Source organism: Excalfactoria chinensis, chromosome 14 (genome assembly GCF_039878825.1).
Source record: "Excalfactoria chinensis isolate bCotChi1 chromosome 14, bCotChi1.hap2, whole genome shotgun sequence".
Lineage (NCBI taxonomy): Eukaryota > Metazoa > Chordata > Aves > Galliformes > Phasianidae > Excalfactoria > Excalfactoria chinensis.
The window spans coordinates 4,008,178-4,023,537 of record NC_092838.1 but is presented as its reverse complement, the minus strand read 5'-3'; the positions used below and the strand labels follow the sequence as shown (position 1 = coordinate 4,023,537).

Below are 15,360 nucleotides of genomic sequence, written 5' to 3'. Positions count from 1 at the left end.
GGTCTTAAGTGGTGGATTAAGAGAGCCGGCAATGCCCCCACCTCCATTGCTGGGGATACCCGACAGTCTCAGCCTTGCCAATCAGAGTTAACTCTGGATTTGCTCGTTTCTGTAAAGCTTCAGTTCCTAGCAACAGCACACAGCCAACAGTCACACAGGCTTTGCACAGGCACTGCCTGTCCCTCGCAGCACTGATGGCCTCACCCATCCTGACACACAGCTCTGTGCAAATCGTGCCCCCACCTCACTGGCACTACTGGCAGCCCCTGCCCTACAGCAGCACACTCACTGCTCACACAACCCCACTGCTGAGCACACCCAACACAGTGGCATGGTGCAGAGCTGTGGCTCCGAGCTCTGCTTGCACCCACCCCAGCTGTGGCCTTCCAGAGTTCACCTGGGAGAGAAGCTGCAGAGAGAAACACAGCCGCGGTGCCACCGGGGGCAGACGGTGCTGCGGATCTGGATGGTAAAGTTTAGACTGAGGAAAAACGAGAGAGATCTGTGCAGCTAGAGAGAGAAAACAGGAAGGCTGAGCCCTGAGACAGCACACCGAGGAGCGCTGTGATGCAATTAAATCCAAGAGTGATGCACGCAGTGCTGGCTGCTACCCCTGCAAGAGCAAGACTGAGTGCCCAGTGGCAGTGGAGTGCTGCTCTCACCGCAGCGGTGCCAAACCTCAGGGTGACCCAAATGGTTGCACACGCGGTTCTTGCACACCGTGGGGGGACGGGTAGCACCCATACGAGTGCATGTGTGCACAGTGAGTGGGGCTGGGGACTGTGCAGTGAGAGGGAGGGGGAGCGCAGAGTGCGGCACTTACAGCCTTTGGCTTGAAGGGGGGCTGGATCTCCTTGCGCTCCAGCTTGTCCCAGTCGATGTAGCGGAAGAAGGCATGCTCCTTGATGTCACGCTCGCCCTCCGGGCCGCAGCCCAGCCGCTTGGCAGGGTGCTTGGTCATGAGCTGTGGGGAGAAAAAGCAGCAGCTGTCACACACAGAGTGCCATGAGGTGTCTCCAGGGCTGGCAGCAGGAGGTGACATCCCGACAATAGTGCAGTGCCCGGGATGTGGGTAACCCTGTGCTGGGAGCCTGCACAGCAGTGCTGCCACTCCCTGCCAGCACCACTCCAACAGGGCTGCCCAGGTGCTGAGCACTCAGTTTTGCAGCATGGTTCATGTTTAAGGCCACCATCGATTTTGGGAGAACAATCTGCCCTCAAAAGCTTCCACCAGCCCCAGGGGACCCCACTTCCCCAGACCCAGGGCTGTACGGGTGGGGTCATGCTGTTAATGAAAGAGTCAACGTGAAGAGAAAGGCACACATTATTCAATAAGAAAAGTGACAGGGGCTGCAGAAACCAAGGGCAGCTGTGCATTCATGTCCTGGGGTATTGCTGGAGCTGTGTCAGGAGGCACAGGGAGGGTCCAGAGATTTATAAAGCACTGAAGGCACAGAGCACACCTAACAAATGGGAAGGAGGAGTGGATCTGACAGCCACCCTGCTAGAAAATGAGGCTCAGTCCATGGCTGACCCACTGACGTCGGTTCTGTGAAACACAAGGAACTCATCCTCCCCCCGACAGGCTCTGGACAGCATCCTGACAGTTCAATTTGATCCTGCTTCACTGTGCTGGAGCAGGAACATAAAAAGCCGCCTGCGATTCAATAAGGTTTTCCTAAAGCAAAGCTCTGACAACAATGCGAGAGCCTGGAATGTGCTAATAAACTGATGGAGCGATTTGGCTGTCGCTGCAAATGGCATCGTTTGCATTCAGCCAAAATGGAAAGAAGTCTGTCCTCCAGTCTTTGGTGTTGTATGCTGGTCCTGAAGCAGTATGGGGAGCAGATCTGTGCCCACAGGCTCTAGGAGGCTGTGCCCAGCACTGCTCTGCTTTGCAGTTGCTCTATGCACAACTAATGCTCAGGTACCAACTGGCTGCTCCCAGTCAGAACCTAATTTCCTTCCTGCTGCTCTGGGCTGGAAGTGGTTTTGTATGCACACTGCCTGCTTCAGTGAAAGTCTTGGTGTTAAACCCACAGCTTCCTCCTTGCACCACCAATGCATACCGCAAGCAAAGCAGCACAGCCTGATTAATGAACCACATGGGATTTTCTACTTCATATACCTGCTGTGAAGCTGAGCAGAGCTGTAGTATAGCACAGGAATCCAATATTTTCAATACACACATCCAGAAATTACATTTCCTTGTTTTCCTATTGTGCTTTTATGCAAGTGAGCACGAAGGCACCATCTGTTATTGATATATAGGACCCATAAACATGCAGACTGATTCTCCTGGCTTACGTGGGGTAATCATTGAGCTTTGTTTGTATTAAAAGCGAAACAAGTTGATTTAATTCCCATCCCTGAGACCCTCTGATGTCCTGCAGGTGAGGAAGGAGGCTGATGGGTACCTGTGATGGTGTTTGTGGCTGCAGTACAGGAAGGTCCCTGAGACCTAAGGGCTTTGCTCAGCTGCAGCTGTGATTTTCAGCTCAAGAAGGCAGCAGGTGCTGTGTGCCATGGCTCAGCCTTCCATCCGCCTGCTGCATGCCACAGCTCACAGGGACACTGTGACATCCGGGTGGCTCTGCTGGCACTGAGTGCTTTGCTCAGGCAGTGCCAGCAGTGGGAATGCCGCTCAGAATACACCTCCCTGCACACCTCAGGCAGCAAAACATGCCATGCTACGCCTCTGCTCCCTGCAGTCAGAGGGAGCGTGTGCTTGCAGCAATCTGTGCACCTGGAAAGGGCTGCTTTGCTCAGACACAGTGAAACCCTCCATATGGGAAGGAGAAGGACTGCTATCTATGCCAAGACTCTGTGCACACAGACATGCTGCTCTGCGAGCTACAAGGGAGCAGGTGTGACAGGAGCTGACTGCTGTTACCATGCAGGGGTACCGTGCAAGGCCAAGTGGCTGCACCACTGGGACAGCAGCTCCTGCATTAGCCCTCAGACCAAACCTGAGCTGACAGACAAGAAGCTAATTGATGCTGCCTGCAGCTAGGGAGCTGTGTCCTGTTAGCTCCACACCTCTCTTGCTGGGCAGACAAACACTTGCTCCTTAGTTCACATTGACATACAGCTCTCAGCATCAGACACCCTTCATCTCAGAACTGTACAACACCACACCTGAACCAACAGCAAGTGGTGACCAGCACGTGCACGGTATGGAACTGTAGGAGCAGCAATATTCCTCTGCAATGGGAGAGCACGGCAGGGGAACATCAGACCCTTCATATCTGCACAGAGAGGCTCCTCAGGCTGCTTTGTCTCTGGGCTAACACAAGGCTGGTTCTGCCCCTCCAAAAGACCCACCAGGTACCAACACATGCAACACCACTTCAGTGTGCTGAACTCAGGTGTATTTCACTGTGTTTGAGGGGAAAATGTAAATACTTTGTTTCCAGCTTAATGATGGTCGTGAATACTTTGGTGATGGAGAAGAACATCACAAGATTTGCACACAGCAGTAGTTGCACACAGGAAAGCACCACATAGCCCAAACCCAAGGATTACAAAGCACCAAGATTTATGTGCATGGCTGAATTTCTTCCCATGCAGCTTCACATTTCCAGATGTGAGAAAAGCCTTTGCAGCTACACGTAGCAGACATTCCAGTCACGGTTCCTCCTCGTCTCTTTCCAGCATTCAGATTGTGACTGGTGCCACGCAAAGCAAAGCAGACAGCGTGATCTGTCCCTGCTGCAGCCCCGTTCACTCCCTCAGGCGCTGCAGAATGATCTCAGCGTCACACAGCATCCTCCCACCCTGCACAGCCACAGGCTGTCCACTTGTGCCACAACACCAACACCAGGAGGAATGAGAGAGGGTGAGGAAGCTTGGGGTAACTCTTTGGTCATTGCTGGTGTGGGTTTTACTGTGTTCTGCTGGAGGTGAATGTGCAGTACCCTTTATTCCTTGGGACTCAGAACACCTCCAGCAGCACCTCTCTGTGGAGAAGTGATGTCCTGTTTGTGGCACAGCTCTGAACTCTGGCAAAACCAGAGAGGGACTGTGAAATGCTGTGGCAGCTCTGAACACAAGATGTGATGTTTGTAGATAGAAACACTATTTTGAGATACAGAACATAAAGATGTTTTAAGTATTAACTATTAAAAGCTAACATTTTTTGAATTCCTACACAAACATATTTATAGCCCTGCTTGACACTGGCTGTCTGAGATGAGGCTCAGTTCCAAGCACCAACCACGCACACAGCACCGGGACCGAGGCAGTGCTCTCCATCTCATGCAAAGGGAACTCAGGCAGCCACGACCTGCCCATGCCTGGAGCATGGAGTGCCCAGGGCACTGCAGGTCAGGAGATTGGAGAACACAACAGCTCTCACCCAAGGAAGATGTCCATCAATGCTGAACTTCAGCTCCAAGTGAGAGACTTGTCATACCTGAAGTCAGTGTCTGCAGGATGAAGGCTTTGTGTCTGCACTTGGGAAAACTATAAATCATATTCATCTCATCTCTGATCAATGCAAAGCTGCATAGCCCTGCTCTGTTGCCAGCCAACAGGCTCTGTGGGAAGATGCCCTCGTGTTCTAAGCGCCATCCAAACTACAGCTCCCTCCTCACCTTCATCCCAGCAAGTAGAGGTGAACCCTCACATCACAGAACTGCAGAATCACTGAGGTTGGAAAAGACCTCTGGGATCCCCAAACCCAACCCCAGCCCATCCCACCGTGCCCACTGTCACATCTGAACATTTCCAGGCATGGTGATTCCACCCCCACTCTGGGCAGCCTGTGTCAGTTCTGGCCACTCTTTCAGAAAATAATTGTTCCTAATACTGAGCCTGGTGATGCCAGGCAGAGCAGTTTACTCCTTGCAGACACAGCATCCGGCCCTTACCCCTTTGCAGATCGCCACCGCCTCCTTGGACATGGACTTGGGGTAGGCCACGTTGTGCTCCATGATGGACTGAAAGAGCTCATCTTCATCTTCTCCCTCAAAGGGAGCCTGGGGTAAAGCAAGCAGAGGTTCAGTGCCATTCATAACATCATAGAATGGCTGGGTTGGATGGCATCTCCCAGCCCCACCTCTACCATGAGCTGTCTGCCCCCCCAGCTCAGGATGCCCAGGGCCCATCCATGACCTCGGGCACCTCCAGGGATGGGACATCCACACTCCTCTGGGCAGCCCATGTCCATGTACTGAAGGTCCCATTGCTCCTGCAATGTACAGCCAGGAGTGCAGTCCGCATCCCCCTGTCACCTGTCCCCAGCCTCCCATCCCACAAACAACAGCTCCATCTCTCACACAGAGCAGAGCCCTGCTGCTTCCCAGCAACAAAACAAATTACATATTGTCATATTCTCATGATGGAATTTAGCACTTTCCCAAAGGAATCAATTACAATTCAATTACCTGGCCAGCCAACATTTCATAGAGCAGGACTCCAAATGCCCACCAGTCCACCGACTTCCCATAGGGCTGATAAGCAATTATCTGAAAACAGCAAAAACATGGCATTACACTTACAATTTTAACCCAGTGGCACAATGCAAACTGATTTCACACTGTAGGCCAGGTCAAAAGGACAAGTTATTTACCGAGACTCCAAAATGATGAGAAACTACAATTATAAAGAGAGCATTTTGATAGGCAAAGAGTGTGGGGATTAAATATAATCATCACCATCAGTCCTCAGCTGTGCATTAAATATTAGGAAAAAAGCCCCAGAATATTCACTCATGGGCCTGGTCCATGCCCTGCTGAGGTCAGACCTCAGAAATATCCCCACCAAGAGCTTTCCAAGTTCCTCTGTGCTCCCCCCTCAACTGCCCTGAAATAAGAGCCCTCACAGACCCTTCAAGTTCCTTTCTACTGGCAGCAGCCTCCAGTGTGATCCCTGCGTACCGTACAGATTTGCATCCCAGTTTCTCATTTTCTGTTTTTTCTTTTTTTTGGGGAAAAAAAAAATAATAATTAGAGCAAGTAGAAGAAAATAAGAATGTAAGTGATAATGCCCAGCCAAATACCGAGAGAAATGGTCATTTGTCCTGCTTTGAAAGGGTATTAATCACAGTGAGCAGCAGAGGCAACAGGACACCAATATTAATCTTGGTGGGATGAGGATATGCAGTGCACATTGGAGTTGGTAATTAAAAGCCTCTCCGGCTGCAGCAGAATGCAGGGTGGTGTGGCACACAGGTGCACCCCACTGTCCTAGCAAGGAGAACCTCTTCTCTCCATTAATTAAATGAATAAATATTAATCTTGTTATTGAAAACTCTGCAGAATGAGAGAATTTCAGTGGGGTGCTTTTAGTTTAAGGCATCTGGGTATGACTGCCTGCCTGAATGTCACAGAGTCCTGCACCCATGTGGTGCTGCGCCGAGTGTCCCATGAGCAATAACCCACGAGCAGTAACCCAACACTCAATCATTTCTAGGCACTCCCAAGCTGTAGACATGGAGGTGTCCTCACCACACACTCCAGCACTGCCATGTCCCAGGGACCACCCCCTCCCCACCTCATGCCTTCTGCCCCCACCTCGGGTGCGATGTAGTCAGGGGTGCCGCAGAAAGTCTTGGTGGTCACCCCATCCCAAATGTTCTCCTTGCACATGCCAAAGTCTGCGATCTTGATGTGCCCCTCACTGTCCAGCATCACGTTGTCCAGCTTCAAGTCTCTGCAATCAGAGCAAGGCAGTGATATGGACAGCCTCACATGTAGCCGTGCAGCACAGCAATTGGCTCCAAGTGCTGTCCTGTGGCCACATGCCCAGGTTCATGTTTGAGAACCGAGCACAGACAAACCAGAGCTGGCAACACAAAGTGCTTATTTTACTTTTTCATTTTACTTTTAACCCATGGGAACACCATGCTGGGCAAATCACTTTTAAGTGTATGACAGAAAGTGCTCTCGCATGGCAGTGAGACAGACTTCACAGAGCTTTTACTGCAGCCATGAAAAATCAAAGTCTGCTTAAGGCTCAGCAGCAACCAAGCAGGTAACGACTAAGCAAAACTCCCCACATCACCTGTGCTTTCTCCCCCATGAAAATACAAATCAACTGCTTCTGATCCCCATCCACAGATTTTTTGTGTTAGTTCTGCCCCTGCCAGAGCTCAGCACAGCTGAGGTTGCTCCAGTTATGGAGATCCCTGGCTCAACTCCCAGCCCTCCCCAGGACAGGATCCCCAGGCTGCAGGGCAGTTCTGCAGCAGCCACGCAGCACCATCTGCACATCACCAGGCATGCATCACCACGCAGTGCTCTGTGCCATGCTGGCTCTGTGCAGCAAGGCGTTACTCAGAGGTCTCCAGGTGCCTGCAGGACACACTCTGCCTGAGGGCTGCGTTAAGGCCACAAGGGCTGCACCTGCACTGACACAGCCCAGCTTGGTTTGGTTAAGTAAGAGCGTGACAGAAGGAACAGCCAAATTTACAAGTTCTTGCTGATTTCTGGGATAACATTTTTTTTAGACAGTGCTTGTTGGCCAAAGCCAGCTGTGCACGTGTCGGCATCTGGGCTTGGAGGAGGAGATGGGCACTGGGGACTGGCAGACCCAGAATCTCTGCAACAGCTGATGGCAAAAACCATGTCTCGTGTCAGCTTTGCTCCACTCCTTTCATCTTCACAGCACCCTCAGCAGCACGATGCGGCAGCGCAGCTGCTCTCTTCCTGCAGAGCAGAGCAGGCAGTGCTGCCTGACACTGACACTCATTAGGATGCCTTGCCCTGCGCTGGGGATGCTCTTGGCAGGGGAGCACAGTGGCACTGAGTACCAGCATTTAACCCAGCCCCAGGGCATGGCCCCAACTCAACAGCCACCCCACTGGCCCTGCGGGCTGCACAACGTATTGTGAACAGGAGAGAAGGTTCAGTGTCTGAGTTGGAAGTGACAGACTTGTACCGCAAGTCTCAGAACAAACCACTCATAAGCACTTACTTTAATGTTACTAAGAAGAAACCAGTGCCCTGCAGCAAAGCACACAGCTCAGAATCAGTCCTCGCTGCTGCCAGCGGCATTGGTGTTGTATGGGGATAAATGTGTGAGATAGAGGTGAGAAAAGCATCAGAACTGCTCTGCTGAGCTCTCTGTCCTACAAAGCTGGGACAAAGCTGAGCACCTCTCAGATCCCAGCAGCACAGTGTGGCTCCTGTTCCCTTTGGAGCACACAGTCAGAGCAGGGCTCCAGCCCCCCCCCAGCACAGAGCTCTTGTAGCCCATGGTATCCCCAGGACTTGCTCACCTACCGGTAAATGATGCCTTTGCTTTGCAGGAAGAAGAGGCCAATGGCTATTTCTGCTGCGTAGAATCTACAATGAAAGATTTAGAAGGAAGACCGATAATTAAAGGAGACGAATCAAAAAGAAAACCTTTCACATCCAATTGCACCACAAAAAGCACACAGGACATGCATGACCAAAGGATAATGACAGCCGCTACAGGAAGACATCAGACCGGTATCACATGGAGGGACACAGCATAACCATGCTGGGCTGGGATGCAGTCAGGATGCTGAGGGCTGGCAGGGGGCTGTCACTCCTCGTTTCACAGATCCTCATTAAGAGAGAGCTGGGATCTATAGCTGTTTGTTACTGAGCGCTGGAAATGCAGCTTGAAAAGTTATTGGTCATCATAGGAGCTATCAGGAGCTGCTTCTTCCTTTAGAGAATACCCAAGGGCTGCTGTTCTGGAGCTGTAGGGTGCCCTGAGGATCACACTGGTTAAACCCACCTGGGCTCTGCTCACTGCCTCAGGCATTTACAGGTGCCACAAGTCCTATGGAAGAGCTGCAGGCACAGCATCCTCAGCACCAGAAGAGCACCACCTCAGCTCTTCCATACCTGCTGCCCTTTATTTCCCCTCCCGTTCTGCTCAGGATGTGCACCACAGAAGCCTTGGACTATGTTACAGGGATATGACACAAGCACACGAATACCCACACTGAAGGGACCACACCTGGGCACTGAACTTACACAGCGTGTGGCTCCTTAAACCTCCCAACCTGCTGGATCTGGTACATCAAATCCCCACCATTCACATATTCCATCACAAAGTACAAGCGATCCTAGAGGAAAAAACAAACAATTAGCAGCAGAATGATTAGAGGAGGGAACCTGCAGAGGTCACAAACATTGGCTGCAGCAAATGACAGCTCCAATTTTTCACAGCAATACAATTATCCCAGCTGCTCTCCCCATGGAGCGCAGGTGGATCTCGTGTGCACATGGAGCTGCAGCCATGCCTGCCCGATGCTCCAGACTCGATCATTATGCTCCTCTGCAGGCAGATACAGCAGTAACCATGTAGGCACAGGTCTGACAAATTCCCATTTGTTCATCAAAGTGCCGTTCCCTGCAGCCTGCTGCCCCAACACAAGGCACAGCTCTGAGCAGGGCCCCCCAGGCTCTGCATCTCCCCAGCAGCACGCAGCACGGCTCCTGTGCTCCCTGCTAACAGCACTCCTGCTGGATGGAATCCCAGTCCTTCCTTACTGTGAGAAATCTGACAAGTGTGGGCCATAAGCAAAGCCCCGAAGAGAGCAGCGAGGTAAGAAACAAGACCTGAGTATTCCCACAAAGCTCAGAAGTGCAGATTAAAAAACCGAGAGTGCATCCCATCTCACAGCATCTCACAGCGAGTGCCAGCACAGTGCCAGCAGTGCAGAGCTCAGGAGCCACGGTGGTCACATCGGGGTCCAACTTCCCTCAGATCTTCCACAGTTAAATGGGAAAGGCCATGAAGGAGATGACACGATTGCCAAAAGCACTGACCTGAACGTGGCAGGTTCCCCGGATGGGTTCAGAATGTTTTGGAGTGGAGGAAAAAGCGATGGCTTTGGGCAAAGGCACAGCTTCACATTCGCGGTATTATACCATAATGCATAATAATTCCCATTTTTCACTTAATTTCCTTTCTAAATGAGCCCTGCTCTGCATTTAGGACACTGAGGACAAGGAGCTAGAAGATATGCAAATGTGAACGTTATCATAACAACTGCTGTATATTAACTCCCTCAACTGCCCACTGCTTTGGCCATGCACAGGGCAGCAGTGACACTTCTGCACAGCAGTGAAGGGGCTGTGTGCAACATGTGACACTGATGGGACAGAAAAGCAGTTTCAGCTTTGTTAGATGATGAGGAATTTCTGCACATTGCTCTCCATGTGTGCCAACCCCAACAGTCCCAACACAGCAGCACCTGGGGCTGAGGGTGGGAGCAACCACTGTGCCACATGCTGACCCACAGGGCAAGGCAGAGCAGGCTGCAATGTCTGCAGCTGCTTCCTAAAGATACCATCAGCTTCAAAAAGGGAGGATATTAAAAGGATGGTCTTCTGAAACAGCTAGCTGAGCTCTAAAAGAGGAATTAGAGCTTTCCTCATTTGGGCGGTGAAGGGAATGCTGCTGCTTCAGGAAAAAAACCACCCTGAACCAAGCAGGCAGATGGTGGCCAGCCCACGGCTGGGACAGGGACATGCAGACTGGTGCTGGATGTGGGAGGGGGATGACTGTGTGGGGCTGGAGCATCACCTAGCAGCAGCATGGGAACACCCCAAGACCTGCAGGGAGCTGGCGCATGTGCTTTCCTGGGGCTCCTTCCAATATCTTCCTTCCTCTAATTAACCTTTCCTCTAATTAATCCTTCATTTAGTGCCCCTGTCCTGCTCTTAACTGCACAGCCCAGGCCAGGAGGGCTGCTCTGGACAGAGGTCCCAGAAACCTGAGTGCTCTGTGCAGCACTCAGTAATACACCCCGCTGTACATTTTGATTACATTACAAACATGATTACCACAAAGCTTCTAAAGGCCTACCAGGAGCAATCTGTTGCTGACTCAGTTCAGATGCCACAGAGATGCTGTGCAAAACAGCTTCCCCTTCCCTGACACATTTCAGTGACTGCTGCAAAGCCAGCCTGCACTGAATGCGTTTGGTAAATGACATTTCTGAGATAACACCAAAGGTGATCCTCATGAACAGTACTGTCATCGCTCCAATGGGCCACACTGGTTACCTGGAAGGCACCAGTGCTGGTACCTGGTGATGCTGGGTCTCCAAAGGGGGTTTCTGCCCACAGCAAGGGTGATTCCAAAGGACCCCAACATGCATGGTACAATGCAGGGCACTTCAGCACTCACCATAGTCTGGAAGCAGGAGTGGAGCTGGGTCAGGAATGGGGGCTTCCCAGAGAGCGCCAGCACACGTTTCTCAACCATAGTACACTCCACGTCATCGTCCTGGATGACCACGTCCTTCTTCAGGATCTTCACGGCGTAGAGTTCATCCGTGCCCTTTCTCTCAGCCAGCATCACCTAAGTGGGGCAGATGACAGCAGACGCAGATAAATGAGTACCTGCCTCATTCCCAGCCTGCCACTGCCAGCAGTCAGAAACCCACAGCCTGGTTGTCATTGTACAGCTCATATCGCAATCATGAAAAGAGATTCAGGTGCCAAAGAGTGCAGACAGCTCTCAGTGATACTTCCAAAAGCACTGGGAAAGCTTCATCCAACAGTCCTAGCCCTAACAAATAGCACACTGATGTGCTCACTTGCCCAGCCCTGGGGTGAAGCCCCTGAGCCCTCCCAATGATGACTGGCACCCACAGGCAGGGGGAGCACACTCAGTGCCAGCACAATGCACCCAGAGCACAGAGCACCATCAGACCACGGAATGGTAAAAATGTGCAGCAGAATAAGTTACTGTATGGCCAATCCAAACCCAGTGAGCTTTCCCCTGCCTTACACATACCCTGCACAGTTCTCAGAACCTCCCTGTGAGCTGACCCACCACCCAGCCAAGAATCCATTCAACCTCACATTTTACACTGTTTTCACCTATTTGTGGATTTATTTACTGCAAGGAACAGGATGCACTCTGGGTCCTGGCATGGCACAGGAGCACAGCACCGAGAGTCCCACTGCTGCCCACTTCCCAGAGCTGAGCTGCAGCCCCACAGAGCATTGCCCTCTGAATGCATGAGGCTGCTCCTTGGCTTGGTGCACACACTCGACTCTAGCTCTGATCCAGGCAAGTGTCCTTGCCACGTTGCTTGTCATGAGCTGAGGAAGGCATCAGGGCTGCTCAGTGCCAAGTGCTTTGGAAAAGCCACTGACATTTACATTTCCATGGTAGGGAACACACACGGCTGCCATCCTTCAGCAGCACTCAAAGCAGGCTGACAGTACGGCAGTGCTTCAAGATCGGATTTATTTTCTCACTGATGCTTAAAGGAAGTGGAGATTCTGCAGAATGGAGTGATGCTGCGCTGCACCCAGCAAGGCACAGGGGCCAGGACCACAGCAGCACTCCATTCCTCCTGCCCTCAGCACTGTGGTGTTTTGCAGCAGCCCTTGTGCTGAGTCCTTTGCACTGCACACCTCCAGGCCCATGCCCCGCATTAAACTGGGGGCACCACTCTGCCCCCTCTGCAGGTCCAGGCAAGCAGAACCCTTCAGTTCTTTGCCTCTTCTTACCTTCACAGGCTATATGCAGTTGACACCTACAGGATGCTGTGCACAGTGCTAACCATAACCCAAAGCGAGGCCGACTTTTACCTGATAGAGGCAGTTCAAAGCTGGCCAAGAAGGGAAGCAGCCCCTCCAAGAGTAGTTTGAGAGAAAACAAAGTGTTATGTGTCCTTAAGTGGATCCCACACAGTGCTGTCAGAGCATGGATGTACCTTGAAATCTATAATCCCTTCCAAGAAAAATAAAGCTGGGACTCTGAGCCCAGCGTCTGTTACCAGCAGGGATGGACCTGTGGGGGGGCTCGCAGGAGGAGCCCAGGAACTGCAAAGCTCAGCAGGGCTGGGAGGCATCCCGCTGCTTTCCCAGACATTTTGCTTGGAGACTGTCAGGAAAGAGAGCACGCGGTTGTTGGTAACGGGCTGTGTTTGGGGATGAGCACACCAGGAAATTTCCCTGGAGGTAAAAAAGATCAAATGTATGGCCAAAAGCAGCTGCTGGAGAACAGGCTTGAAGCAGGAAATGGCACTGTAGGGCAATGGGTGACACCTCAACATCCCCACGTGGTCCCAACCCAGGGCAGAGACTGCTGGCTTGCTATTGATGTGAGGAACTGCTGTCGGCCCAGGGCTGTGAGCGTTTCATGTGTCATGTTCCAATGAGTGCAGTGTTCCAGCTGAGCCAGCCCTGACACAGAAGGGCAAGAGGGCTTTTGTGCAGCTGCCAGCACTCAGCTGTGCTGCATGCTGCCCAGAGGCACCTGGCAGCCTGAGTGTGAGCATGCACATGCGTGTGTGCAGAAGGGATGAGGAGTACCACGTTACTGCATTGCTTCTGCACATCTGGGCTGGCACAGTGAGCAGCTCCAGAGGGGTAAGTCAAGGCTGGTGCTGCCACCCCTTACAAGTTTGCACATGCATGCAGAAGAGACTGCCCAGTGAGAGAATAACTTCTGCACCTGAACACCACACACCAAGCCTGCCTGAGCAGCAGCAGACTGGGGCTGCTTCCAAGCAGCAGAGGGGCCTGAGGACCTGCAGAAGCTACCAGCCTGCACCAAATTGCCCAAGGCAGCCTGCATGGAGATGCACAAAGCAGCCTGCACTGAGCTGTACTGGGCTGGCTTCATTGTGCTGGCATCGCAGTTCCTATGGTGACTGAAGCACAGATACAGCTGAAGTCTCAAGAGGAGAACAGCCGCTGACGAGCAGGCTTCAGCAACACTGCTAGTGACAGCACAGATTTGTACCCATTGTATTGCAAATCAAGAAGATTAGGACAAGTGCATTCACCCATCGTGGTTTTGCTAATGCCTTGAGCAGAGCTGTGCAGGGCACGCAGGTTTGCAGAGTAGCAGGAATGCAAGCAAAGCTCACTGCTGCAGGTACCCAGGAGGAGCTGGAGCACCACTGTGAGACAGAGCCAAGTCCCAGCGCCTGCTGGAGCTTCTGGCACTCAGCCATGTCCCACACTGGGGAGAGGATCTCACAGATGGAAGGTGTTCATGGGACAGGAAAATTGTCTCCCATCACACTCTAACCCATAACTGCAGAGGCAAAATGATCAGAGAAAAAAAAAAAAAAACAAAAACAACAAAAAACCAACAAAAAAAACACCCTAAAATCCCCAGAAACAACTGACAGCTTGATAGCGCGACAGATTGATTAGCTGCAAAAATATGAGCAAGCCATAGAATTCAACTCCTCTCTATTTATACTACAGCAAAGCAAACCCAGGGCAGGCTGTGCCAAGTGCCGTGTTCTCAGCCGGGAACAGCTCCCATCCCCATGCCAAGCCGGGGGCAGCGCTGGCACCACTTGCAGCCCTGGGGATAGGGACACCCGTGGGAGCCACGTGCCCAGGGGTTGGTCCCATCTTCCAGAGTGCAACAAGACCTGAGCTAAGCCTTCATCCCACAAGCAGTCCTGCACAAACAGCTAATACTGCACTTGATTTATTCCTGTAATATACAGCATTTGTTTGGGAATGCTCCAGCTCAATAATTGGAGATGTTCTGATGCTGAGTGCAGAGGAAGGGAGGCCAACGTGTGGCTACTGCTCACCCTGCATGGATGTGGCAGAGCAGGGATGAAAGTAGGATGCAGCAGCCACAGGATCATTGAATCATAGCATCACAGAGTGGTTTGAGTTGGAAGGGACCTCTAAAGGCCATCTGGTCCCAACCCTTGCCCTGTGTAGGGACACCCACAGCTCCATCAGTGCTCAGAGCCCCATCTAGCCTGATGGGGTACCATGCCCTGCAGTATGTGCAGGGATGGGGCACTGCCCCCTCTCTGGGCACCCTGTGCCATTCCTCACCAACCTCAGCATAAACAACTTCTTTTTCCTGTCCAATCTAAACACCCCCTCTTTTAGTCTGAAACCATTTCCTATCAACCCTTTCACCAGCGCTGTGCTCAGGGTTGGCAATAGTGCCCAATGGCAGTGAGCTGCTGCTGCTGCCCTTCTGCCAGCCCACAGGAAGCACCAGGGCTGTGGGACCAGAGGTGCCTGGGTGGCCCTGAGTGCAATGCATGGCTCCGGCAGAGTGCAGGCACACATGAGGCTGAGGCTGCATCTCCCAACATTCGGTTTTAATAAGCGCTAATTAGCATATTTATAACATTCTGTTCCAGGGAACAGTTTCTGTCACACATTCCCTTATATAAGCCGTGATGCCGACTGAAGGGTTTGTTAATGTTTCTCAAATTAAAAGAAGGAAGAAGAGGGAATAAAAACAACGACAGCTTCCAGATGCCAAGCAGTAGACTTTAAAAGATTATTTGCTGGGAGGGCGGGAGAGAGAAGCAAAGGCTGTTTCTCAGAGTCAGGATTTTGGCTTTGTGAGGACAGGGCTCTCTGCACCTACGTGCCAGCTCTGGGCAGAGAGCTGCATCCTGTGCTGTGCCTGCAAGCG

General features: G+C 51.9%; 1 protein-coding gene across 2 annotated transcripts in view; it reads right to left on the bottom strand.

Annotated features, from left to right (window-relative positions):
* PRKCB (protein kinase C beta) overlaps nucleotides 1–15,360 on the bottom strand; it is a 75,737-nt gene that overhangs the window by 11,711 nt on the left and 48,666 nt on the right. For both annotated transcript variants that reach the window (XM_072349464.1, XM_072349463.1), the window contains exons 10-16: nucleotides 11,116–11,289; nucleotides 8,952–9,043; nucleotides 8,226–8,288; nucleotides 6,516–6,654; nucleotides 5,388–5,468; nucleotides 4,872–4,979; nucleotides 824–964 (exon numbers count right to left, since the gene is read on the bottom strand). In XM_072349464.1, coding sequence (XP_072205565.1) covers nucleotides 824–964; nucleotides 4,872–4,979; nucleotides 5,388–5,468; nucleotides 6,516–6,654; nucleotides 8,226–8,288; nucleotides 8,952–9,043; nucleotides 11,116–11,289 — 798 coding nt within the window. The remainder of the gene's footprint in view (nucleotides 1–823; nucleotides 965–4,871; nucleotides 4,980–5,387; nucleotides 5,469–6,515; nucleotides 6,655–8,225; nucleotides 8,289–8,951; nucleotides 9,044–11,115; nucleotides 11,290–15,360) is intronic.